The sequence below is a fragment of the Gadus chalcogrammus genome, chromosome 8, assembly GCF_026213295.1.
Source record: "Gadus chalcogrammus isolate NIFS_2021 chromosome 8, NIFS_Gcha_1.0, whole genome shotgun sequence".
NCBI lineage: Eukaryota > Metazoa > Chordata > Actinopteri > Gadiformes > Gadidae > Gadus > Gadus chalcogrammus.
Window position 1 is genome coordinate 22,114,897 of NC_079419.1, and position 26,435 is coordinate 22,141,331.

At 42.6% G+C, this 26,435-nt stretch overlaps 2 protein-coding genes across 2 annotated transcripts; one reads left to right on the top strand and one right to left on the bottom strand.

The window, feature by feature from the left end:
• The first annotated feature begins 6,032 nt into the window (after positions 1-6,032).
• On the top strand, positions 6,033-7,190 carry LOC130387941 (transcription factor Adf-1-like). Its single transcript, XM_056597233.1, has 3 exons — positions 6,033-6,165; positions 6,410-6,570; positions 6,837-7,190. The coding sequence occupies exons 1-3, from the start codon at positions 6,033-6,035 to the stop codon at positions 7,188-7,190; spliced, it is 648 nt and encodes a 215-aa protein (XP_056453208.1).
• Positions 7,191-11,415: 4,225 nt separating this feature from the next.
• On the bottom strand, positions 11,416-24,170 carry LOC130387942 (uncharacterized). Its single transcript, XM_056597234.1, has 6 exons — positions 20,618-24,170; positions 19,736-20,103; positions 19,347-19,472; positions 12,404-12,674; positions 11,982-12,224; positions 11,416-11,899 (listed from the first exon to the last, which is right to left on the bottom strand). The coding sequence occupies exons 1-6, from the start codon at positions 21,388-21,390 to the stop codon at positions 11,416-11,418; spliced, it is 2,265 nt and encodes a 754-aa protein (XP_056453209.1). The 5' UTR covers positions 21,391-24,170.
• Between the last annotated feature and the right edge of the window lie 2,265 nt (positions 24,171-26,435).

Consider the following 26,435-nt stretch of genomic DNA (forward strand, 5'->3'; position numbering starts at 1 on the left):
GCACTTCCTGATAGATACAAGTCCATTAATGTCTATCAATCTATTTGCATGACATCATTCCTGTTTAAAATGAGCCCGCAACTACATTTCATAAAGAAAGAAATTTCTTGCCTGTTCTTTAAGAAATAGACCTGGCCATCTCTCCAGAACTTCTGCAACCATGGGCTCCATCTCCACGATCTCCTTCCTCCTAAGGGAGAATGTGAGGTCCATCTTCTCTCTGATGAAATCCATGTCCATGTTTTTATTTTTCATGGCATCTACCAGGATACATCTAATGTCTTCCAGGGCATCATCGTCGTAGCTTTCGGGATGATCTGGCACATGGTTGACCTCACCTCGCTTTGGTTTTTTCAAAGGGTACCTTCCCTCCGCATCACCATCCTCCTCCCTTCCTCTTTTCTTGTTGACACTAACCTCATTACATCCAGCCTGACGTAATTTAGATCTATAGGTTCCAAGCTTGAACTTCATGCTGGTTGTCCAGCCAGCATATCCAGTGCCGGCACCAGGTTCCTTGAGGCATGGATGTTGTTTGACAAGCTCAGAGGCAACAGAATCAAATTCATACTTATCGGGGTAGGCTTTGAAAGCAAATATAGCTGGTGCCAATTTGTCCAGAATCTCCATTTTCACATCTCTGGTTACATGTAATCCATTTCCAGTTTTTTCAAACTGGTCATTCCCCTTGCGGAGTTTCAGCTCGACATCGTACGAGAATGTGGGTATTGGGAACGGTGTGGGCCACAGTGAAATGCTTCTCCTATAGGCACGAACAACTGAAGACGTACTGTGGCATGAATCTGGTGAGCCGATGCTGGCTGTATCAAGGGAAGAGATGGAGGATGCACAAGACTGAGGCAAGACAAGACTTTGTGATTTTGCAGTCGATGGGGTCTCGTCATTGCTCCAAACAATATGTAAGACTGCCTTTTCCGAAGGCAACTCTGTGATGTCTACTAAGTTGCAAAGTGCATCGCCAAACTCTGGGTCTTCATACTGTATGCAGAATTCACCCTCAAGTGCAAGTTTCTCCCGTAGTCCGTCATGAAGTTCCTCTAAAGATTCAGGAGCCCTGGTCAGCCGAATCTTCCGTATTTGCTTGGGGTTTATGTGGACTAACAGTAACAAAGCCTGTGAAAACAAAGATAAGAAAAGAATATTGCATAAGCATGTAAACTGCATTGGTACATGACGACAGTCATTTTAAAACAGCATTGCGAATTCTGTACAACCATTCATAATTATTATGAATGGATGTTGAGTATGTGATGAATGAATAAACCACACATTTAAAACATTGCAGTGTAAAGTCAAAATACATACCATTATACTCAATGCAGCAGACACACCTTTGGGGTCACCATTAACTGTCCAGCAACCTGGTATGCAGCCAATGGGTGGTAATCATTCAAAGCTTCTGGGTCCAGAATTTCTATATCCATGAAACAACTATCAATGAGTTGGTATGACCTGTAATGTTCCAGGAACCAAGACGATAGCTTTGCAGCGACAAAATACACTTTCTCTAAGTCCACCAAAATGTTCAGTATCTTGAAGAACTCTGGTAGGCCACTGCATTGACCAGCAGACAGGATCAATGCCTTTTACATATTGTGTTCCGAACAAATGCACATCTTTGGCAAATGACACACTATCTTGACTTGGATACTTCTTTTGAATGACCGTCCTGATCTTTTCATCTAAAGATGATATTTTGACATTGTCCATGCTACCAATGTGCAGTTTTGGTTTGAACAGTCCATGGCCATCGAGGAAATATGCCATCATTTGTTGATGTTTAGAAGAGAGAGTCAGTAGCACATTCTTGAAACAGTGAACATCACGCACCACCTTTTTGAAAAAAAAAGAAAAAAACTGTGCTTAGATTCAATTCTAAGTGTCCACAAGTCCACTAAAGGGCCAAAGCAGCGTGTGAGATGTACATAATGCCCGATAAAGTGATGTTTTGGGCTTAAAGTCAGTCAACTTAAAGTCAGGAAAGGTGTCAATGAGCAACTGCCGATGGTCAGATATTTTACTCTCCAGGTAACGCAATATTTCCTCTGATAACGTGGTAGACACAACAATTTCGACAATCTCTTTGAGGTCCATCAGAATTTGCCATGATGGTTCCCGTTCTGGTATATTGTGCCCAATCATAAGAGGTAGCAAACGTAAAAGTGCCCAACTTTTGTGTCCATTACCACTGAGTCTCCCAGTTCCAAAGCTAGCCTTTGTAATTTGCTGTGGCTTGTTGACCTTATCAGAAAATTTGTATGGGAACAGCCTTATACGGCTATTCAGTCCATCAAATGTAAGGAATCCTTTTCTAATCAATCCTTTCAAACATAAACATAACTCTACAGGGATAACACCTTCAAAAAAGTCGTGCAAAATATCTGGGGGGAACCCAGTGACTGGATGGAAGTATGACAAGTTACTCAATACACAGGCTGATTTAACACCATTTACACTTTGTTTGTCACTAGACTTGAGCTCTTCAACAAATGTGTCATGCTGCCTCACAGTTCTTAATGGAAAATCCCTTGGCTCAACATTCGCAATTTGATTTCGGCTAATACAACAAAATCTGCAGAATTTTTCTACATTGAAAGATTCATGAAAACCTGCTAAGCTATGAGCACCAAGATTATCAGCACATACACTGAATATTGTTCCCCTTACAAAAACCTCTACAAAAACCCCATCTTTTTCAAGAGTTTCAACGTCCTTTATCAATGGATAAAGAAATGATTCATACCCAAACTGTTTAACATCAGTGTTTCCCCCACGTTCACACAGCAATAAAAATCCTTCTCCTAATTTTTTTTTACGTAGCTCCTTTTAGAAAATGTACAGCGCGTAACATCAATTGCGCAGCACGCGGCACATCGTCACGTAACCAACATCAAAGAAGAAAAATACACAGCGAGTGTGACAGTTGTTGGCAGTAGGCTACCCTACACGGTTGCAAAGTTACATTGATTCTAGCAGTAGCGAGTGAAGCGGAAGATCGAAGAAAGAAGGAAAGAGAGAGACAGAGACAGACAGACAGACAGAGAGAGAGAGAGACAGACAGAGAGACAGAGAGAGAAAGTAAGTTGCTAATATGTGTCGCTACATGACCACCAGTGTTAAAAACCCTCTGAGCCCCAATCATTTTATTGTATCTATAAACCGCAACCTCCGTGCCGTTTTTCCTCTAGTATTGTGTGTGTGTGTGTGTGTGTGTGTAGGCCTATGTGTGTGTGTGTGTGTGTTGTCGCTCTTTTTGGGATCACTCATAGCCTTTACAGGAGCTTATATCAAGTCAGGAATTTATAGCCTAGGTATTTTCGGGAACTTTGAAAAATGAATCCATACTGTTAGATCCGATGTTGTTCTTTATTGCCATATAAAATCCGTTTTCATCGCGTATTTTAGTTAGGGATTTATGCTAATCGCCTGTAAGCATGTGGTCATTAGGCAAGGCAACTTTATTTATATAGCACTTTTCATACACAAGGCAGACTCAAAGTGCTTCACATATAAACATTGTCATACAATAAAATAAAATAGCATAAATGCAGGGAAAAAACCTAAGGGCATTTTTGAACAAAGTGTCTTATGTAAAAAAACAGTTAATGCTTTGGACCTAGCAACCATGTTTAGTGTTTAAGCATTAGGCAAAAATCTGTAAATAAATGTGCAAATTATATTTGCACAATTTTTGTTTAAATATTACTATATAAAAATCTGTAAATGAAGACACAAAAGGCAAAGTTACAACCAATAATCCCATCTACAGTAATACACAGGACTGTTTGAATAGGATTTAAGTGCACATTCTCCTCTCAAAGTGCACCAGATTCATGCATTCCAAGGTAAAGGGTACAAAAAAGATTCGGCCGGGGGGGCATGCCCCTGGACCCCCCTAGAGGCTTTCGGGGACCACACCACCGCTGCTGAAAAAAATCCTGCGGGAAACACTGTGAACATCATTACTCTTTCCAAGACAAGCCAGCTGAATTAAGGGGAGCGTAGAACGAAACTTGCCTGGTAAATTGAGCAAAACCCAATAGACAGCAGTGATCTTATGGATTTTTCTAGATGTCCCCAAAGGATTACATATATCTAAGTCATCTATGTAGAGTCCTATAGAAAGGCTTGCTTCTTGCTCCCCCAGAAGATGATTTTCTTTGAAGTACTGGCCGTCTAGAAATGACCTGAATTGACCTGGGGTTTCTTCTTGATACAATACCAACTTATCTAAAACACCTGCCTGTCTCAACAACTTCTCAAGAACACTAATGATCGAAACATAAACAAATGAGTTTTTATGGGTTCTTCTTTATGTATATTCGGTTGGCTCAATTAAAGAAAAGTGCTCCTTAAAATAAAGATTTCTCCTATGATCAGTGGACAATACACCTTTTCCTTCGGTACTTAAAATTAATGGATTTGTTTTGAATGCTGCATCATTAATCTCTTGTACAACGCGGTCATCTACTTCAATACCATGTTCAGTAAGCACCTCTTTGATTCTTCGAAGAGAATGAGATGAAGAAAAATGCAGAGTTCTTCAACTATTTTCTGTTTAGAACTTTTAGACCCATGTAATTGTAGCTTGTTTTTTCTACTTCTGTGTGAACTAAAGGTTTTAAATGTGTTCGTTTTAAACCCACACCCCAAAAAGGGGCAACATACAGTCTCTTGATTTTTTAAATGATGAGTGAAATATGCAGACTCTGTACAGATTTCTCTAAATTCACACAAGTCCCAAAAAAATGTCAATTTCTCTTGTCTTTCGGCCGTTTGGGGATGGGATCTAGTTAGGTGTGACTTTAAGGCACTTGATGTTTTGAAGGTACAGTTACTGTATACACAGGGCAAATTAGCTCCTCTTTTGTGCCTTAGTCGATGGTGCCTCAGCAAACTCTCCTGACTGGCGCTGGCCAGTCAAGAGACACAAAACAGTTCAACTTAACGCAACAGCATCACACGGTTCAAATATTGCACTGAAGCCCTCTGAATCCTATTCTAGACCTGCTATATTATACCATTAATGGGGAAATAGTGGTAGCAACTAGGATATCAATAAAACTTCACATGGTGTCTTTTTACAATTTATTCGTTACCAGCATTCGTAGTGTAATAGTCCGCATTGAAATAGTCCGCCAAAGACGTTGACGTCGCTTAGCAACCGAAGACGCTGGGGTTGACAAGTCACCGGACTACTACCCATGCAAGTGAACGGAGCGTTCCACGCCATTGAGAAGACCCGAGTAATAAAGGCCTATAATATTTCTGTTTATGGCATAGATTTCTCTTCAGATTAGGCCTATAAAGCAATGATTAAAAAAACAATAACACAAACGCTCGATCAAAGGCCCGGCCCGAGGATAGTGATGGGAAATATCGGCCCAACCCGGCCCGTGGGTCGGCTCGGGCTCGGGCAGAGAATCTAAACTCTAGTGCATGACATCCTCCGTGGGCGCTCACAGCTGGGTGAGTTTCACCACCTCCTCATCATTTCAGCACACACTGAAACGATGACTTGGTCGTCCATGTTCTTTCTGCTTCTGTGCGTCCTCCGTCTCTCTGCTAGTGACATCGGGTCACGCTCAATGCGGATTGGCTATCGCGGCTAAGCGTCACGCGCAGGCGCGTCAAAAGTAAAAAAAAATGTTCCGTTGGGTGCGTAAAACGCATCTACGCGCCTAAACCAATGGTTCCCTATGCAAAAATGCAGATTTTCAACGCCTCTAACGCGCGTAAGGGCCCGTGTCCACCAAAAGCGTTTTTAAAAGGCGGAGCGCCCGTCTGCATTGCATTCTCTATGGCAGGACGCGCAAGCAGCGCACCTTTTAAAAAGCCGCCCGGGGCGGTTAAACGCTCCACGCGCCTCGCGCTTTTAGACGCGCGCCCCAGTTGAAAACAGTTTAACTTTTGAAGAAAAGCGTTCCACGTCATCGGCGCTTTTTTTGAACGACCAATCAAAATCGATGAGGAGGCAAGGCTAAAAGTATCAACGGAACACAAACTGAAACATGTCGGACGAAAGCTTGATAACAGCTGTGAGTGAGTGTCCGGTCCTGTACGACCTCACGTTAAAGGCGTATCACGACCAAACAAAGCGCAACCAGGCCTGGCGAGACATTTCAGCTATGCTGGGCGTTACAGGTGAGAATTATTGATTAATTTTTTATATTATTATCATGTTTATTAATGATATTATCGCATTTAACTATTAGCTGTTAGGTACAAACTGCCACCCGTACTTGGCAGTTAGTATTAACGTTTACTTGGCAGTTAGTATTAACGTTAACTTGGCAGTTAGTATTAACGTTACTGATAGGTAGGATTGATATTAACCTTGTAGGTTGTGTGAATTGCTAATTGTAGAGACATAATCTTGTATCAACAGCTGAAGTGTCCCGCAAGAAGTGGAAATACTTGCGTGATAAATATTTGAGGGAGAGGAAGGCAGAGAGGGACAGAAAGAAAAGTGGGGCCGGTGCCACCTCTTTCAAGAGGTGGAAGTATATGGCCATCATGGGCTTCCTGGAGCGCCATGTGAAGGAGAGGGTGACATCTAGCAATATGGAGCAGGGAGATTATAGCCAGGAGATAGCACCGGAGATCTTGACCCTGCTAGCGCCCAGTATGTCTCCCCAATGAGAGGTAGGCCTATAACAAAAGCTATTAGCCTAAAACATATGCTAAAAACATACCCTAACATACTAGTGTTCTTAAGGTTTTTGTTAGGTGAAGCCAGATGCAGAGATATTTATAAGAATTCACCATTTTAATTTGCACATTTTAAACAAACAAATGTATGCTTTCTTTCACAGGTGGTGGCTCAAAGTGAAGAGGAGATATCTCCTCCCTCTCCCAGCCTCTCACAGTCCGCTACAGACACCTCTCCTCCATCTCCTCCCACTACCTCTACGGTGGCTCTGGTCACACCGCTGCGTCCTGTACCTCCACCACCACGGAGGAGACAGCTGGAGCAGCCGCTGTCTGCGTTCCAGAAATCAATCCTGTCCTCTATCCAAAAGGAAAAGGAGAATGCACTGGCTGTTGACGAGGATGAGCATTTTATGCTCAGCCTCGTCCCATCGTTGAGGAGGCTGTCAAACCAAAAAAAGGCCCAGGCGCGCATGAGGATGCAGCAGGTCCTGTACGATGTGGAGTTTGGAGAGTAATGAATTTGTAATCATTTTCTATTTAGATTTAGTTTTAAGATTTTTTTAAATGTGTAAATAAAATTTGTAATCATTTTCTATTTAGATTTAGTTTAAGCTTTAAGATTTTTTTAAATGTGTACATAATATCTTGGAATCATTTTTTATTTAGATTTAGTATGAGCTATAAGAATTATTTAAATGTGTACATAATATCTTGGAATCATTTTCTATTTAGATTTAGTACAAGCTATAAGAAATGTTTCAAATGTGTACATAATATCTTGGAATCATTTTCTATTTAGATTTAGTACAAGCTATAAGAAATGTTTCAAATGTGTACATAATATCTTGGAATCATTTTCTATTTAGATTTAGGCCCAATCCCATTTCTAGCCCTTACCCCTTCCCCTTGCCCCTCAATACAGAGGGGTAAAACGTTCCCCTAAGAAATGGGACGCCCCTCCGTTACGTGGCTTCATCGTCGCTGACTGCGGACAGCTGACTGCTATGTCAACAGAGGCCACGAGTAGGCATGTTTCAGATCAAGCATACGTTGCGTTGCCTCACATAACAGTTGGTTTTTATACGCTTACTTATCACTTGTAAATAGTTTTTCTACAGTTACCTGTTGGTTTATGTTCCCTTACAAGTTTATCCTGATGATTATGTTCATACTGTGTTATTTATTTGTTGATTGATAGTTGTTTTAAAACTGATTGATAAATGTTTTAAAACTATCTGCTTCTTGTAGCATTTATCACACATAGAAAAAACTTTTGTAAACAAGAATATTTAATTGTTCAACAAGTAACTTTAAAATTAGAAATATATATAACAATAATAAATAGGAATAATAAATTAATAAATAGCAATAAATATAAATATATGTAACAATAATAAATATGAATAATAAATTAATAAATATAAATATATGTAACAATAATAAATAGGAATAATAAATAGCATAAATGAATAAATAGCAATAATATATATATATAACAATAATAAATAGGAATAATAAATAGCATAAATTAATAAATAGAAATATATATATAACAATAATAAATAGGAATAATAAATAGCATCAATTAATAAATAGCAATAAATATAAATATATATAACAATAATAAATAGGAATAATAAATAGCATAAATTAATAAATATAAATATATATAACAATAATAAATAGGAATAATAAATAGCATAAATTAATAAATAGCAAGAATAAAAAACATAGGAACAACAAAAATCAATAATTATAATTTGTTGACCATCCTCTCAAAGAGATCCAGAAAGCGATCCGTCTTGGCCTTACTCTCTTCATGGCGCCTCTGCTCCTGAAGGGCCTCCTCAGCCAGGAGTTCTGCCACTGTTTCGGACCTCCTTCGTATGATTGATGTGGTAGGGTGTACTGGGGTGCTTGCTGCTGTCGTGGGTGCTTGGGTGTAGGCAGTGCTTAATTTGTCAAGTAGGAGCTCCCGGAGCGCTGAGGACGAGTAGAAAAAAAGCGGCGGGGGGGGGGGGGGGCGGGGGCTCTGGTGGGCGCTTTCGAACAACCCACACTTATTTAGTCAACATCGCAAGAAATTAGCCTACTAAAGCCTCGTGAATGGGGATGTACCCAGAAAAAATAGTAAACATATGTTAGGTTGGAGAGACACACAGCCACACGTTATAAAGTTTACCGTTGTTTACTAACAGTTGAGGAATAATGTCATGCACTCGCAGGTGCGTCATTGAGTCATTGTATTCTCAACACAACAAAATACACCAAGTCCTTGAAAATGGATCTCCGTCGCATCAAAAGATGAAAACAAATAGATAGGCTACCTCATAGATTATAGGCCTAGTTAGAACAACAATCTGGCATGACAACTTGGCCACGTTAACAAATAGATACATATTATTAACCAGAACAATACCAGAATACCACAAAAACCATAATAATAATAAAGTTCATTTTGGCCTTCTTGCCCCTCTTCTCCGCAGCCACTTTCGCTAACTCCTCGCAGATTTATCACACCTCACTCAACCGACTCGCGTCACTCCAAGTCCAACCTCTCTTGCTGCACATCTGAACAAAACACACATGCACACAGTATTAGCCCCTCACACACACACACACACACACACACACCACACACACACCACACACACACACACACACACACACACACACACACACACACACACACACACACACACACACACTCCAGATCCAGCTGGCGGAGCGCACGTCAGAGCTTCCGGAGCGCGCTCCCCCTTGCTCCCCCTCAAATTAAGCACTGGGTGTAGGGCTCCACCATCTCCTAAAGAAACAATGCAAGTCAGATGTTAGAAGTCATTTTCTTTAGAAATGTTCAGCTAATATCTCATGAAACATGTTTGAATAGCAGTTAGTGAAATTCATGAAACCACATCACCCTCACCATGAGGATAACCATGGGGTCTTGAATCGATGACACAAGGACTGGTGGGTCAATTGCTGGCCGGGCACCAAGAGCCTTGTGCATCAAATCATAATACTGCCACGTCGCCACAGTCACCTCCCCACTTTCAGTCCCCGACCCAGTTTTGGGAGTCCTCAAATCCTGAAAAAACAAACACACACACACAGCAAATACTAAATTACAACAAAAACAATGGTCTTGTTTGGTTGATACATGACACATACCTTGTACTTCTTTTTAAGGTTCTCCCACTTCTTAGAAGCCTGTTGCCTTGACACTTTCCCCTCCATCCCCATTTCTTTCAGAAAAAGCCTACATCACAGCCAACGTACAGTATAACGACACAGAAATTCAGTGGGCTTTTGAGCTCAACACAGAAATACCAAAATAGAAAACAGACGCAAGAATGAAAAGATTGAACAACGTAAGACTCACTCCCACTGTTTTCTGGCGATCATTTTAGATTTGAGAAACTCATTGTCCCTGGTCGCCCTGAAATTAATGAGACTTCTGGTCTCCTGTGGTGTCCCTGAGGTAAAAGTGGAAAGGAAATCTTCAGTTTGACAGGCGAGCGACGTAGCCTAGGTGGCAGCTTTACCGATATCAAAGCAGTGCGCCGGTATAATCAACCAAGGAATAGTAGTAGTAAGCAAATCCACTGCACACAAATTTAACTTGAAACCTTAACATGTCATGTCAAGGGTTATCGGATATCTATCTCAACAAATAGCGATAGCGGAACACATTAGCATCGGCTTCTAGCGATTCAAAACAAACTTGACTAGTGAATCAAAACAAACTTGACTAGTGATTAAAAACTAACTTCACAATAAAAAAACCGCTCGAAAATAGTTTTATTACACCAGTCTTCCGTAATTAAAGTGCTGAAAATACTTACATTTGTGCGTGTCCTTTGCTTGAGCCATCGCTGCTGTTTGTTATTTTGTTGATTTCGGTTGGCCACTAGAGCGCGCCAAAATCTTGTATGTATAGTTCAACAGTTATTTACCGTTATGTCATGTTTTATATCGAGCTCAGAGATCGCATTGTCCGTGTATGACTTCGAGCTGAATATACAGTCAACTTTACAGCATGAGTCCGAATGATAACAACCAGTAAAAATGCATTTTCGGCCGGATTTTCCTCGAAGCCCTCCCTTTGAAGTGTGGTCCTTGGATAGCTTCGTTTCAAGGGCTACGTAGCCTTTTGTCTTCGCCCTACCCCTTAACCCAAATGAGAATTGGGACACCCTTACCCCTTCAAAACAAGGGGGAGGGGTAAGGGGTAGAAATGGGATGCAGCCTTAGTACAAGCTATAAGAAATGCTTCAAATGTGTACATAATATCTTGGAATCATTTTCTATTTAGATTTAGTACAAGCTATAAGAAATGTTTAAAATGTGTGCATAATATCTTGGAATCATTTTCTATTTAGATTTAGTACAAGCTATAAGAAATGTTTCAAATGTGTACATAATATCTTGGAATCATTTTCTAATGAATCAGTTAATTAAACATTTTAATGCTAAGACAATGTTGATTTGTTTTCATTACATTAGGTAGTAGATACATAATGAATGCTCTGATGATGATGAAGGTGTTAAAGGTGTGTTTTTGTCTTCAGAAGTAATCCAGCATACAACATGAATGTTAGATTGATTTAAGAAATTGTATTATTAGTTTTGGTTTTTCGCCTTTTTTGATTCAAATATATACAAATATTATAAACTAAATTCCATCCTGCCAAGTCACTCGACCAGGCAGAGATGAAAAATAGCGGTTGAAGGTCTCCCTCACTGCGACCGCTTCCCTGGAGGCGTTGTTGCTGCCGACCCTGGGGATGCTCTGCACTGCACCCTGTGATGGCACTCTCCCTCACCATCCCAACGCATATAGTTGTGGAGGATACAGGTGGCTTTCACGGCGCTCTCTGCAACCTCTGGCGACACGCCGAGAACTCTCCTGTAGAGCCTCCACTGATTGGCGAGGATGCCAAAGGCGCACTTCACAATCCTCCGGGCATGGGACAGCCGAAAATTGAAGCTCCTCCGCTCTCCCCCCAGGTTTTGGGCAGGGTAGGGCCGCAGGAGGTTCCTCCGCAGAGGAAAAGCTTCATCCCCAATGAAAACATGCGGCTGGGGTCCCAGATGGTCTGCTCCAGGTAGGGGTCGATCAGGTGGAAGGTCCAGGTTCCCCAGCCGCAGAGCAGTGCCAAAGGCCGAAGAAGAGAGCGTGCCTCCATCACTGCTCCTGCCGTAGGCCCCCACATCCACGACCCTAAATCGATAGCGGGCATCCACCACCGCCAGAAGGACGATGGAGAATGCCCCCTTATAATTAGTACTGGCTGCCAGTAGACGGTGGGGACTGGATAACCACATGTCTGCCGTCTATGGCGCCGAGGCAGTTGGGGAAGTCCGCCAGCTTCTCGTAGTCCCCCGCTATCTTCATCCAGTCCTCTGCCCCTGGCACAGGCATGTATGTGGAGACCATACACAACCATATGGCCTCACACACACTCCTCACAATCCTCGCCACAGTGCAGAACCCCACCCTGTAGCTGAAGGCTATAGACCTGTACGAGTCTCCAGTTGACAGGTACCTGCAACATAAACAAAGATAGCCTACATTATCTTCAGTTAATTAGAAAACAAAAGAACTGTACAGCTGCTAATAAAGGTTTGCCTTCTTATTAATTAATTATGAAAATAGCCTACATTTACGTTAAATACCAACTGTTGTGTTCATTTACAAAGACACATTCCAGTCTATGCTACTCACCTCAGACAAATGCAAAGCCGTTGGGCGGGACTGATGCTCTCCCTATAATTGGTGTTCATCTTGGCGATGGTCGGCCCAATAAATGTTAACACTCCTTCAAACTGCTGCCGGTTGAGTCTGAAATATACCTTGAAGCGATCCTCGTCCAGGCGGAGCTCTTGGCACAGCCGGTGGTATTCCCTGTACTGCCCCCTGCCACGATTAATACTGTGGACCCACACTCTCCTCTGGGCAACCACGACAGGCGCAGGGGGATCGTCCGCAACCTCCGCTGCCACGGCGAGAAGCGCTATTACTCTTGGATTCATTTCGCAAATTGTAGGAGTAACCAGAGAGGACGTTCAGGTGTCAGATGCCATATGATGGAGCCAACAGATAGAAGCTGTGTATCTATGGATACAAGCGATGACGCGTATTTAATGACGTAAACGAAAAACGCTTTGTGCGCCTTTTTTGAGCGGCGTGCACAAACGCGTTGAAAGCAGTGCACGGAGCGCTCCGCCATTTAAAAACGCTTTTGGTGGACACGGGCCCTAACACGTTCAGTGTGGCCGTACCTTTACGAGAGTAGCGTATGTGTGTGCGCGAGAATGGCAGTGTGTGTGTGAGTGACTTCAGCGAGTTAGTGAGTTGACGAGTCAGGAAAGCGGGCGGTTGGGCATGTCAATTAAGTGAATGAACGAGTCCGGTTCTCTCTGTGCAAACATGTACTGTCCAGTCAGTGGAAATACGAATAAAGTACCCAGCCTGTCAATAATCGGTGGCTGCTTCATTCCAACCTGTAAGCAGACTCACTGCCGGTCAAAGTGAAGGGTGTTACCCCCGAGAGTACATCAGCCCTGGAGGGAACGTCTCTCCTGTCTCTCCTGAGTACCTCGACAGCAGGAAAGGTGCGGCCACACCAACCGCGTTACTCGCGTTAGGGGCGTCGAAAATCTGCATTTTTGCATAGGGAACCATTGGTCTAGGCGCGGTGACGCGTTACACGCGTTGAAGCGTTGCATTAGGGGCGTAAAGGCCGATCCATACCTCCGGATCCGGACGAAATTTGTCTGTCGCCCCAAACGTTGCCCCCGGAACTACCCTTCATACCTCCGTCTGGTTTCAGCGTTCTTATGGATGTTACGCAATAAATCCTCTAGAGGGCAGTGACAGTCGTTTCACATATTAACGGCATCGACATTCGCAAACATGACATCTGTAGAGATGATTTTGCTTTGCGTCATCCGAAATCGGCAAAGAAAAGTGCAAAAAGTGTGCGGTGGCATGTGACACCCCTCACCAACCAGCAGATTATCTCCTCAAAATGTTGTTAAATGACCAGTTACAACTCATTGCCAAAGCAGGGGAACAATAACAATAAACAATAAAATAAAAATGTCAGGTATATAGTATAATATTAAGTACAAAACGTCATACTATATATATATATATATATATCAGATATTATACTACCCTATCTATGTTCGCGAATTGTCTGACTTTTGACTCTATACCGCCGCCTCGATTTCCGGTGGCATTGCTCTGGTTCTCCCGGAGCACTCCGGATTCGTAAGCTCAGAGGCGACGGACCCATTTACGGACGAAACACCTCCGGGACCGGACGAAACTGTCCGTATCCGTATTTACCGTAGGGTGTGAATGGGCCTTTAGACGCGGCAGACGCACGTAATTACGCACGTAAACGCAGTAACGCGCCCAACGCACCAACGCCCGGAGTTCAAAAAATTAAACTTTCAACGCTCCAACGCGTGACGCTTAGCCGCGATAGCCAATCAGCGTGGAGCTTGACCCGAAGTCACAGGCAGAGAGTAGTGACGCTTGCACAGAAGCATACGGCCGACATCTTTCTTTATTAAATGCGTTTATGTAAACATTTTTAGCGAGAAATGTGCATTTTACTTTCATAATGTTCGCTCGGTGAATGTGAAGGATGTTTGGTTTGATAGTTATGACGAAGAGGGAACGCTCCGTTCACTTGCATGGACAGCGTCTCTGGTTGCTAAGCAACCTCAACGTCTTGGCGGACTATATCGCACCTGATCGGGGCCTGCCTGTAATTCCGACAACACATTGATCCGACGTCTCAATGGTCCGAAATATTTCCCATTAGATCGACATGCCACTATGCCAACGGTTCAATGTTCCGAAAACGGAACCCATTGGTCCGTTTGTCCGGCTTTTCAAAAAGGAGGCACATTAGGCCGACGGCCGAATAGGCCTACATATAAAGAGTTTTATATCTCGCTCTCTCTCCAAAATACTACATTGGCCTTCATATCACGTTCACGATGAATATTGGAGAGCAAAGTGACGCTTCACTTCATTTCGACACGGTGTTTCAGCCCCATGGACAGAGAGCGTAGGTCTAATTCTCAACACGGGCACACACACACACACACACACGGTATGAGGTATAAGTTTGACTCAATCAATACCAGCAAAATGATTTAGGCTAAAAGCCCACTGTAAACACAGTAAACAACACATATAGGCCCACACACAGCTACTAAAGATAAAAATTTTATTTGTTTTTCACTCACCGTTTGACTTCTTTACGGGAAGAGTATTAGTCCTTTTATAACTTGCGCTTCATAAATTCACCTCTTGTGACCGTTCAAGCCCACAGCAATGGTCTGGATTGGTGAAGTGCACGGCTGGAACTTAGCCTACATCGTCTTTTATTTTTGGTTTCATAATCACAAATGTGGAATTGCCTCCTTTTTGAAAAGTCTGACAAAAAACTAACCTTCGGACCAATGGGTTCCGTTTTCGGAACATTGAACGGTCGGCATAGTGGCATGTCGATCTAATGGGAAATATTTCGGACCATTGTGACGTCGGAATTACGGCATGGCACCTGCTGATCAACACTACGAATGCTGGAAACACACCAGACACACCATGTGAAGTTATTTAACCCGATTATTGTTATTTATATCCGAGATTATTTAATCTAACCCGATCTAAACTCTATCATGCACCCAAACACGGCGGCGTTTGGGTTTCCTACCTCGGACTCTAGCGCAGCTGTCACGTTAAAATTGTACCGGGGGCGAAAATTGTACCGGCCTACGTCATCAGTTGTTGACAAATTCCAAACCTGCCTGGCAACAGACGACGCGATCGTCTGTTGCCTGGCAACGGGCGATCGCGTCGAATGACGTATGAAGGTTCTTGAACATTCGCGAACTTTCATGCTCGTTCATTGCACTCCTTCATTGAGCGTGACAAGACAGGTTTTTGAAACCTGCTTTAAACACTCAGTTTACTACCTAAATTCGATTAAACAATTCAATACAATACAAATATAAAGTAACAACAAGTGTTATCTAGCGATCCATTATCTGTATTATGTTATTTGGTGTTCGGCAACATAAGCGCGAATGGTTTTTGAAACCTGCCTTAAACACTCAGTTTACTAGCTAAATTCGATTAAACAATTCAATACAATACAAATATAAAGGCAAGGCAACTTCATTTATGTAGCACTTTTCATACACAAGGCAGACTCAAAGTGCTTCACATATAAACATTGTCATACAATAAAATAAAATAATAGATAAGTAAAAGAAAAACATATGCAAAGAAATGGGTAAAATAGAAAAAGGCATTTTAGTATTAAAATAGAAAATAAAGGCAAAGTTAAAAAAGCTTTTTAGAAAGTGCAATGTATTTAAGATTTAGCAGAAAGCTATAGCAAACCTGATTGTTTTTGTTTTGTTTTCAACTTTAAAACAAGTATCAGTCTTGTTTTAAAGGTGCTCAGATTTGGGAGTTTATTCCAGCTATTTGTTGCATAGTAACCAGTGGTGGACGAAGTAAACCAATTGTGTACTAGAGTAAAAGTACAGTTACATTGCATTGAATATTACTCAAGTAAAAGTAAAAGTATTCACCTCATTTTTTTACTTGAGTAGAAGTACAAAAGTATCTGCCTTCAAAAATACTTAAGTATTAAAAGTAAAAGCATATTTATTTATTTTTACTGTCACATCAAAACCCCTACTTGAACAGGTGAACAATGCTTTACATTTGCCTAATCAAACCCAAAATACTCAAAACTATATTATCTTTAAGTAAGAACAAGTGGTTTTGAAGCAACAACACAAAAAGCATTCCTTCAAGTTTCATTATTTTATTTTCCATTACAGTTTTTTCCTATCGTTTTCGGTCATGTACCCATACTATGGTCACTTTTCCCTATCACTTAACACAGTAGGCTTTAGAGACACACACCTCTGCATATCTGTTAACCTTTGGTGCAAAATGCACTACAACAACCACACCACAAACAATGCTGCCATAACTTAACACAGGTTTCCTCTCAGAACACTATGACCTAAAAAACATTAACATCTTGAAGCATTGCCAATTGCATATATAAAATGTTGCTGTGTCCTCCAGTTTGGCATAGATTTCCTGTAGTGTTGCATTGAAAAAAAGAGAAAAAACACAGACAAACACTTCTTTGGACTACAGTAATAAAGTTTGTAATATTACAGTATGACAATCCAAGCCAAGTATCTGCTGACAGTGTTCATATGTCGGTTTACCTCCCACAAAAGATGTCACAATTGAGTGTGGTAAATGTACTGTAATTGTAAATACAGTAAATACTGTAAGTGTTTTATGAGAAACTGAGAATAACAATTTTCAGTTTTTGTAATGCAAATTACATACAGTAAGTACGTAATATATGATCCAGAAACAAATCACAAACACATCAGTCAGAATGCTGTAAATACTGTATAGTACCTGTTAGTTTGTGGGAAAACCCTCACGATTGATGCCACCGTTGATCTTGGCAAGTTTGGCTGAACCCTCAGACCAGCTTCCCTCATGGACAGACCATGATTGATTACATGGTCGATGACAGTTGCTCTGATTTCATCAGATACAACTGTCCTTGCTGCTGCTGCTCCTCTCCCTCTCCCTCTTCCTCTCCCTCTTCCTCTACCTCTCCCTCTTCCTCTACCTCTTCCTCTTCCTCCTACTCCACCTTCACCTCCACCTCCACCTCTTCCTCTTCCTCTTCCTCTGCCTCTTGCTCTTGCTCTTGCTCTTGCTGCATCCATTTTCCTATACCAACTACGTAAAGAAGTCCAAAGCAAATGCCAAAGAAGGCCCTTTTTCAACGAGGCACAAATTACATGTAAAACACCTGAGTAGGTCTTTAGCTGAGTAGGTCTTTAGCTGAAATGACCACCAGGTGTTTTGCATTGCAAAACTTATCCTCTGTGTTTTGTACAGATCATTGTATGTAGTGTTGCTTTTACGTAAAAAAAGTAATTCCATGCCAATTCACCAAGAACTATGGTGCACAGGGGAAAAAAATATCTAAATTACTGTAAAATAAAATAAATAAACTATAAACTAAATATTTTTTCTTATTCAAACATGTAACTTCATTTGTCTGTCCAAATGCAGCATCTTTCCATCTACAGTGATCTAAATTACTGATAAGTTAGGTTTTGAACAGAAAGTTCACTGTTTTGAACAGAGTATCTAAACATTGGTAAAATATGCTGTAGTTCCACAGCGTTTTGCCGGTAGTGAACATTGACTGGGGCAGGTATCCATGAAATTTGGAAGAAGGCGTCATTGCCAGCATTTGTATCTTAGCATAGGGGCAAGTAACCACAGTTTGGTTCACATGGTCTACTGGTATGCTCACTGTGTGAAGTGTTTAGGGAATGTGAACATGGTTTAGGTAAATTGCCTAAAACGATAGGAAAAAACTGTAATTTCACTCAAGACAGAAATCATTCAACATAAACATTACATTTGCCGAAACATTAACTAAGTTTTGAAGAGGCCATACAGTATATGAAGACAATAACAAAACGCAACAGTTTTCGAACATGTGGCAAAGACTATATGGCAAGTAGTAAGGCAGTGCTTGAGACCATTTGAATGGAAACCTTAGAAGTCTCTCCCTCTGTGTGTGTGTGTGTGTGTGTGTGTGTGTGTGTGTGTGTGTGTGTGTGTGTGTGTGTGTGTGTGTGTAGAAGGGTTGTATGTTTGGGTTAACTGAATATGTGGATGGAGGCGCTACATACAGTGTCAGAGAATGACATCAGAATCACTTTTGAGATGTACATCTAATGTAAATCTGCAAAAATGTGAGGGGTGTACTCACAAGGCGATTTTGACCAACTTCAACTCAAATATTTTATATTCCTCTTCAGTAAGTAAAAAAATTGCGTCTAGCCGTGCTCGCCTAGGACTGAAAATGAGCCCTGCTGTACTGAACAGGCGCTCACACGCTGCTGATGCAGGTAAGGCCGTGTTAAGCTTCAAAGACAACTTGCATACAGCAGGGTACGACTTCAGTACATCCTTGTGGTCAATCTTTGAGGCAAGGTGTCACGGTCTGTCCGCCATGCCCCCTTCACCCTCGCAGCTGGGCTGCGTCAGGTGGTTAGTGGAGCCTTTAAGTTGACTGAACACTGTTCACCTGTTGCCAGATTGTCTTCGCTGTTGGTTCATGCAAGTCTCTCCAGCTATTCGCCTGTCTCCTGTTCCCGGTTTACCGATCCTGCCTGTTCCCGACTACGTTCCCCGCCTTGTCCTACTGGATCCTCGTTCGCCTGTCTCCTGTCCCGGCTTCCCGACCCTGCCTGTCCCCGACTACGTTCCCCGTCTCGTCCTACTGGACCCTCGTTCGCCTGTCTCCTGTCCCGGCTTCCCGATCCTGCCTGTCCCCGACTACGCTCCCCGTCTCGTCCCTCTGGATCCTCGTTCGCCTGTCTGCTGCCCCGGTTTCCCGATCCTGCCTGCCCCCGACTACGTTCTTCGCCCCGTCCCCGTTGATTTGCTTGACGAAGTAAAGAGCGGATTATCATTGTGTTTGCTGGTCTCTGAGTCGTGCTTTTGGGTTCAAATCTGCCAGTCTCTTCAGTGGAGCGTGACACAAGGTAACCCTCTAATTGCTTCCCACCTTCACCTTGACCAGCAGACTTCTTGAAGCTAGCAAAGAAGTCCTCCTCATCCGATTCACTGGAGCCATTAGCTGGGGACAGGTGGGCAGTCTCTTCTTCCAGATGGGCCTTGATGTAGTCCATGCCTGAAATAGACATGTCAATAAATAATTAGATGATTTGTGTGTGTGTGTGTGCACACGCGCGCGCAGTGTTTCCCGCAGAATTTTTGTTAGTCAAGGTGGTGGGGAGTTAACAGTATATATTTTTGGGCTAAGCAACTTACATTCACAACATGAAATATTTATCTTTTCAGGGGACCTAGTCGAGGGGGTAGGTGTTTCTTGTCATGGTGGCCGCCTTAGCAATAAAGTGCTGGGGGAAACCCTGCTGTGTGTGTGTGTGTAGCTAACATTACTCCTTTTCTGACATAAAAAAAGGATGATTAATGTTGACTTGCCTCGTAGTATAAGGTCTTCGTCAGAGGTCCACGATGTCTTAAACTTCGGGACAAGGATGGCCGCAGCAATGAATTCGGGTTCCACCAGCATGTCTGCGAAGCGGTGCTGCAGGCCCTCTTGCACAGCGTCCACCAACGGTTTGCAGTATCTGCTGGTGATGCAGATCTTTTCGAGCTTTGTTATGAGGAGCGTCAACGTAGGCAGGAGCCATCCCATCTGGACATCGTTTTTGCCTTGCAGAATGTTGAGGGCTTTGCCGACTGGTCCCGTTGTCCTGGCGTACTCCTCCAGAAAGGAGATTTCCACAGAGCTCAACCTAAAAGACAACGACAATTAATGGGGTCACATGTTTTACTGTGTGTGCGTGCACATGTCTCAATTAAGTACTGTGCTGTATGCAAGGGTGACAACTTTTAGGCCCATCATAGAATCATAGATGTTCTCCATGCAATGTTGTGATTGATACATACACTAAATTTAACCATTTGTATGGCCCAGCTGAGGAACCTTGTAAGTTCATGAACAGGCTGGAACGCTCTACAATGAGCTTAATGCTCAAAAGCTTGTTCGTCCATGATCTGGGGAACACTGGACGTATGAGTACATATCAGCCTTCCTTTCTATTATACTGTAACATTATGTATAAATGTAGTATGTGATGTCTTTCTTGTGGGCTTCGAGTCAATGTTTCAAGTAATATTTCAAGTAATAATGTTTATAATAATAACCTTACTGGTGTAGTACAATTCTTACAGATTATGAAGAATTTCACAAACAAAAATACATTTAAAGCAGAGAAAGCATGCAGAATGTCCAAAAATAGTACTTACCTAGGCAACTTGAGACCAGTGAATAGGGTCCTCAGAGCTGCCTCTCCCTCATCTTTTACGATTCGCAGGATTCTCTCGACTGCCAGGAGTAATGAATTCCACCTTGTGGCATTCGGACGGATTAGCTGTATTTTGCACACGTCTTCCACCATCTCTGCAGCAGTTGTAGCTCGTCCGCACTTATTCCACAGCGCATAACATTTTGAAAATGTTGATCTTGACAGCCGTTTGTACGCATCATTTGAGGTTGCCTTTTCAGCATCCACTGTGGAGACCAGATTTAGCAGGTGGCAGGCGCATCTGTGATGTTTTGGGAGATGAAATTGCAGGCCGTAATCTTCATTTAAGATGGCTGTGGCGTCCACAAAATCCACTTCTCCTTCCAAATGTTGACCTTCATCACCCATCTCCTCCCCATTATCTTCAGACTCATCTGAAACATCATTGGCATTGGCATTGTTGTTCTCATCTTGCTCTCCATACATTCGGAATGCTTTCAAAAAATTTGAACCATTATCGGTTGTTGTTCTGCCGATTTTGTTTTGTATGCCAAATTCAGAGTGGATCTCATGCAATGCACTTCCCAGGACATCAAAAGTGTGTGGACCTTTTATTTGCCTGCATGCTAGTGCTACGGAGCATCTCTCCAGGGTACTGGGGTCCAGCCAGTGGGCAGTCACTCCTAAAAAACTCCTTCGCCTTGTGCTCCAACAGTCTGTTGTTGTGGCAATGACACTGACTGTGGACATTGCTTCTATAATGTTCCTCTTCATGTCAAGTGAGGCGTCATCAATCCTCTTCGCAATGTTGTTCTTGACATTAGAGGGGCATTGGGCTGAAGGTCTTTCAGAAGGTCCTGAAAGGATGGCTGGTCCACCACGCTGAAGGGCTGGAGACTCTGTACCACGAAATTCACCACAGCTTGGTCCACACTTTTTCGATTAGCTACTGTTTCATCTAATTTCAGTTGCTTTGTGGGCCTAGATGATGAAGCTGCATCCTCTGTTTTGGCTTTTCTCTTCCGTGGGGCGGTCATGTACAGGTATCTTGGTAATTGACTTGCATGTTTTCTCTGAGGGAAAAAAAAAAAGAATGATAAGAACCACACGCCATTCACATAATGCCATCATTAATAAATGAACACTGGGCGTCCCACAAAAAGTAAACTCATTGTTAGTTGGTGTTCATTAAAATGCAGAGGCCCCTACCAAAATGTGACAGAATTTACACACAGTTTCGCCATCACCGGTCCTCAACATAAAAATTAAACTGACATTGATCCTGCTCCGAGTATACACAATTATCTTGTTGCAATTTTTTTTTAACTAATATTAAACTTGGCCGAATAATGTCGCTTCGCTCATATGTGCTTGCCTTCTCCCTCATAGGAATGAATTGCGAAGTTCACTTCGCTTGGCCATGAATTCGACTGTGTCCCCGGTGTTAACGTTTGGTGAGGGAGGCTGTATTTAACTGGCACTTAGCATCTCCACAGATAATTTGGGTGCTAGCATATTGCTTTGGATAAAAGCACCTGTGAATGTAATGTATTTCAATGTAATATAATCAACCGGGGCATATTTATAACCACTCTGTTAGTAGTAGTCATGTAATGGCGAACTTACCTCGATGTGCTTTTTTAAATTCGATGGCGAGTTCCAGAATGCCGACAGCGTAGTGTTTTTAATGCAGAGGCGACACTTGAAGTGATAGGACTCTTTTTTCTTCTCGAGGAATTCAAACAATTCGGCCAAATAAGGCCAGGGGTGTTGGGCACCAACTTCGGTTTCTTCCAATGATGCTGCAGTCAGCTCCTCAGCCATTTCCCTGACAAATAATATTAATGATCTCTCTCAATGACCACACCACCTTGTGCTTCCAACTCCAGCGTGACTATGCAATTCTACAATCAGGACGACACCTCTGTTGTTAACTTCAGCAGATAATCGCGCGCTGGGCGCTGCCGCTGATTGGTTATAGTCGCGATACACTTTGACCTTTTGGTATTTTATTAAAAATAAAAAAGGAACGAGTAAGGAACGAGTGTTTCTGTAAATGTAAAGAAGGGAAAAGTAATAATTTTCGCTTTAAATGTAGTGAAGTAAAAGTATAAAGTCTTACCAAATAAATGTACTTGAGTAAAGTACAGATACATGGAAATGTTACTTAAGTACAGTAACGAATTACATGTACTTCGTTACTGTCCACCACTGATAGTAACTAAATCCTGCTTTCCCATGTTTTGTGTTTACTCTGGGGATAATTAACAGATTGGTCTCAGAGGATCTTAGCGGTCTAGAAGGCTGATGTAGTGGAAGCATATCAGTTAAATATTTTGGGCCTAAACCATGTAGGAATTTATAGGTTAGCAACATGATTTTAAAATCAATTCTCTGACCTACAGGAAGACAATGTTTGTTTGGGGCGGCAGTAGCTCAGGAGGTAGAGCGGGTTGGCTGGTAACCTGAAGGTTGTTGGTTTGATCCCCGGCTCCTCCTAGCTGAGTGTTGATGTGTCCTTGAGCAAGGCACCTAACCCTGACTGTTAGCTCCCGACGAGCTGGCTGTCGCCTTGCATGGTTGACTCCGCCGTCGGTGTGTGAATGTGTGCGTGAATGGTAAATGTGAGGTAATATTGTAAAGCGCTTTGAGTGGCCAATGGTTAGAAAAGCGCTATATAAATGCAGTCCATTTACATTTACAATGTAACGATTTCAGAATTGGTGTAATATGATCAAATTTTTTGATCTTTGTTAGAACTCTAGCAGCAGCATTCTGAACAAGCTGAAGCTTCCTGATAGTTTGTTTTGGGAGACCTGTAAGGAGACCATTGCAGTAATCAAGCTTACTAATGAGATAAAGGCATGTACAAGTTTTTGTAAGTCTTCGGTGGACATGAGCCCTCTAAGTCTTGCTACATTTTTAAGGTGATAATATGCCGATTTTGTAACTGATTTGATGTGACTGTCAAAATGTAAATCTGAATCCATGATCACCCCTAGATTTCTGGCTTTGATTGAGGTTTTCAGGCACAGAGAGTGAAGGTGTTGGGTTACTTTAAGCCTTTCCGTTTTAGAACCAAATACAATTATCTCTGTTTTGTCCTCATTTAGTTGAAGGAAATTTCGGCACATCCATTCCTTCACTTGCTCAATGCACTGGCACAGCAGATCTATGGGCTGATAGTCATTTGGTGATAGCGATACATAGATTTGCGTGTCATCAGCATAGCAATGATGGTCAATATTGTTATTTTGCATGATTTGCCCTAGTGGGAGCATGTTGATGTTGAATAAAGAGGGTCCTAAGATCGAACCTTGTGGGACTCCACATGTCACGTTGGTTGATTCTGATACAAAGTCGCCAATGGAAACAAAGTAGTTCCTATTTTGTAGGTAGGACCTGAACCAATTTAAGACAGTGCCTGAAAACCCCACCCAGTTTTCTAACCTTTCCAGAAGTAATGTATGGTCTACAGTGTTGAATGCAGCACTGAGGTCAAGTAGCATTAGTATTGAGGTTTTGCCAGAGTCTGTGTTATGACGGATGTCATTTACAACTTTAATAAGGGCGGTCTCAGTGCTGTGCAGGGGTCGAAATCCTGATTGGAAGGTGTCATAGCAACCAGTTGATGCCAGGAAGTGATTTTTCTCTCTGCTGCTGGTGGAGCAGCAGCAGAGAGAGAGGTCATGTTTCCCGAAGCTCCGCTAGGCATTGGAAAAAACTACTTAATTCATCGTTCAGATCTACTTTATCTTATTTTATTTCATGATCATAATACCTAACAGTATATAGTTTGTTTTCGTCGTCCTCCATCACTCGATTCAACAATACATTTTGGCACTTTTTACTCCCGGATCAGACCGCAGAAAAAGCCTTGGACTTTCCTATCGCCAACATGCCTCTGTACTCGGATATCTCAGGCACGGAGACTGGGAAATGCACAGACTGCACCAAACTGCGACAGACGGTGGCTTTAATGGAAACGAGACTAGCAGCATTAGAAAAATGCAAAGGACCCCTACAGGATACAGTGCCGATGGGTGAGTTTGCTGAGCTCACTCAGATACAGCAAGATGATCAAAGCTACACTGTATCCTTCCCGAAGCTGGACAAGAGAGAGACAGTTCCAGCTGCGTTTCACTGGCACAGAGTCGGCGCTAAGCCAAAACAACATACCAAAGTGAATCAACAAGATCACTCAACGCCAAATGCTAAACTACGCAAAGCTAAAGTTATCAGCCGGATTAGCCCGTCACTGAAATTAACCCTGCCACTGAAGAACCGGTTCCTGCCACTTCAAGAGTCCACGAACGAGCCTGCCACCCATGCACCCCTGAGCCCCGAGATCCGTCCGGACGGACAGTGCGGACAGAGACGGAACAACCAGTCGCCACGGAGGCGGGCTGCGCATGTGTCTGCCACCGTCCAACAAGGGCCCATCTCAGAGAAAGCAGATGAACCAGACACTCTGATTATAGGAGACTCAACTATCAAGGATATAACCGGTAAGAAGATCAAAACATGCATCTTCCCATATGGAATGGTTAGTGATATCAACCATAAACTAGCCAAAATCATATTGGAAAACCCCAAAATCTCACAGATTATTGTGCATGCAGGATTTAATGATATTCAAAGAGAACAGTCAGAACTTCTGAAGAGGGATTACACTGATCTATTGGATACACTGGACAAAATACACATCAACTCATTCATCAGTGGACCCATACCAGCAGTTGACAGGGGAATAAACAGATTCAGTCGTCTACTTGCACTGAATACATGGCTTTCCAGAGTCTGCAATGAAAGAGGAAGGGGCTTTATTGACAATTTCAACTTATTCTGGGGGCGCAAATATCTTTTCAGAGCAGATGGCCTACACCCAAACAGGTTAGGCTCAAAACTGTTGAGGGACAATCTTCTCTTCTCGCTTTACGCACAGGCCACAATCTTGCCATGGTCTGACGCACAGGCCACAATCAGAGCACAGGTTGAGAAGAAGCGAGACTACAGCCTCCCCCACACATCTACTCTGCCACTATCTGACACACAGATAGCAGACAGCCCACAGACCTTGAAGAGAGACAACAGCCCGCCCGACGCCATCAACACTGTGCCTTCCCCAATCGCTGATGCTGGCTTGACGAGGAACGGCCACCCCCCTCCTCTGCATTACAGACCAAAGACCTTGAAGAGAGACAACAGCCTGCCCGACACCATGGACACCGTGCCCTCCCCCATCGCCGATGCTGGCTTGGCGATGGGGCGATCCCTCGCGATTTTCCAGCTGAATTTAAGAAACAGGAATATGTAGGCATCAAACTTGCATCTGTGTCAATGATAGCATCGCCAGGTCATTCCTACAGGCTGATAACACCAAAGCGGAGGGCGCTCCAGCCCCCCGCCCCCTGTACTGATAGTAGTCCTGAGTATTACTGAGACAAAAAAGGGTTCAGCCGTAGACAAAGTATAAAGGACGTTTCGCATAATCTGCTGAACCCAAGGTTGCCTATGTCAAAACATGGCAACTTTTGCATTCCTGCTGTAACCACTAAGAGAGTAAACAAAGGGAAACTTAGACACACTGCTAACCTCACAAATCTCATACATATTTCCTCCAAACCAAAAACAACCTTAAAGCCTATCAACAACACCATCAGGATGGGTCTACTTAATGTTAGGTCTCTTAATAACAAATCATTTTTAGTTAATGATTTTATTACCACCTCTAAACTGGATTTTATGCTTTTAACTGAAACATGGCTGGAACAAAATAACAGTGCAACCGTTCTGATAGAGACAGCTCCTCCCAACTA

Excerpts from the sequence above, each read along its gene's own strand:
- LOC130387941 (XM_056597233.1), top strand. The coding sequence starts at position 6,033 with ATGTCGGACGAAAGCTTGATAACAGCTGTGAGTGAGTGTCCGGTCCTG. Across the intron at positions 6,166-6,409 it reads AGCTATGCTGGGCGTTACAG|CTGAAGTGTCCCGCAAGAAG; the intron begins GTGAGAATTATT and ends TTGTATCAACAG. Across the intron at positions 6,571-6,836 it reads AGCGCCATGTGAAGGAGAGG|GTGGTGGCTCAAAGTGAAGA; the intron begins GTGACATCTAGC and ends TTTCTTTCACAG.
- LOC130387942 (XM_056597234.1), bottom strand. The coding sequence starts at position 21,390 with ATGAAGAGGAACATTATAGAAGCAATGTCCACAGTCAGTGTCATTGCC. Across the intron at positions 12,225-12,403 it reads CGGCTTTGCATTTGTCTGAG|GTACCTGTCAACTGGAGACT; the intron begins GTGAGTAGCATA and ends TTTATGTTGCAG. Across the intron at positions 11,900-11,981 it reads GTGGTTATCCAGTCCCCACC|GGTCGTGGATGTGGGGGCCT; the intron begins GTCTACTGGCAG and ends CTATCGATTTAG.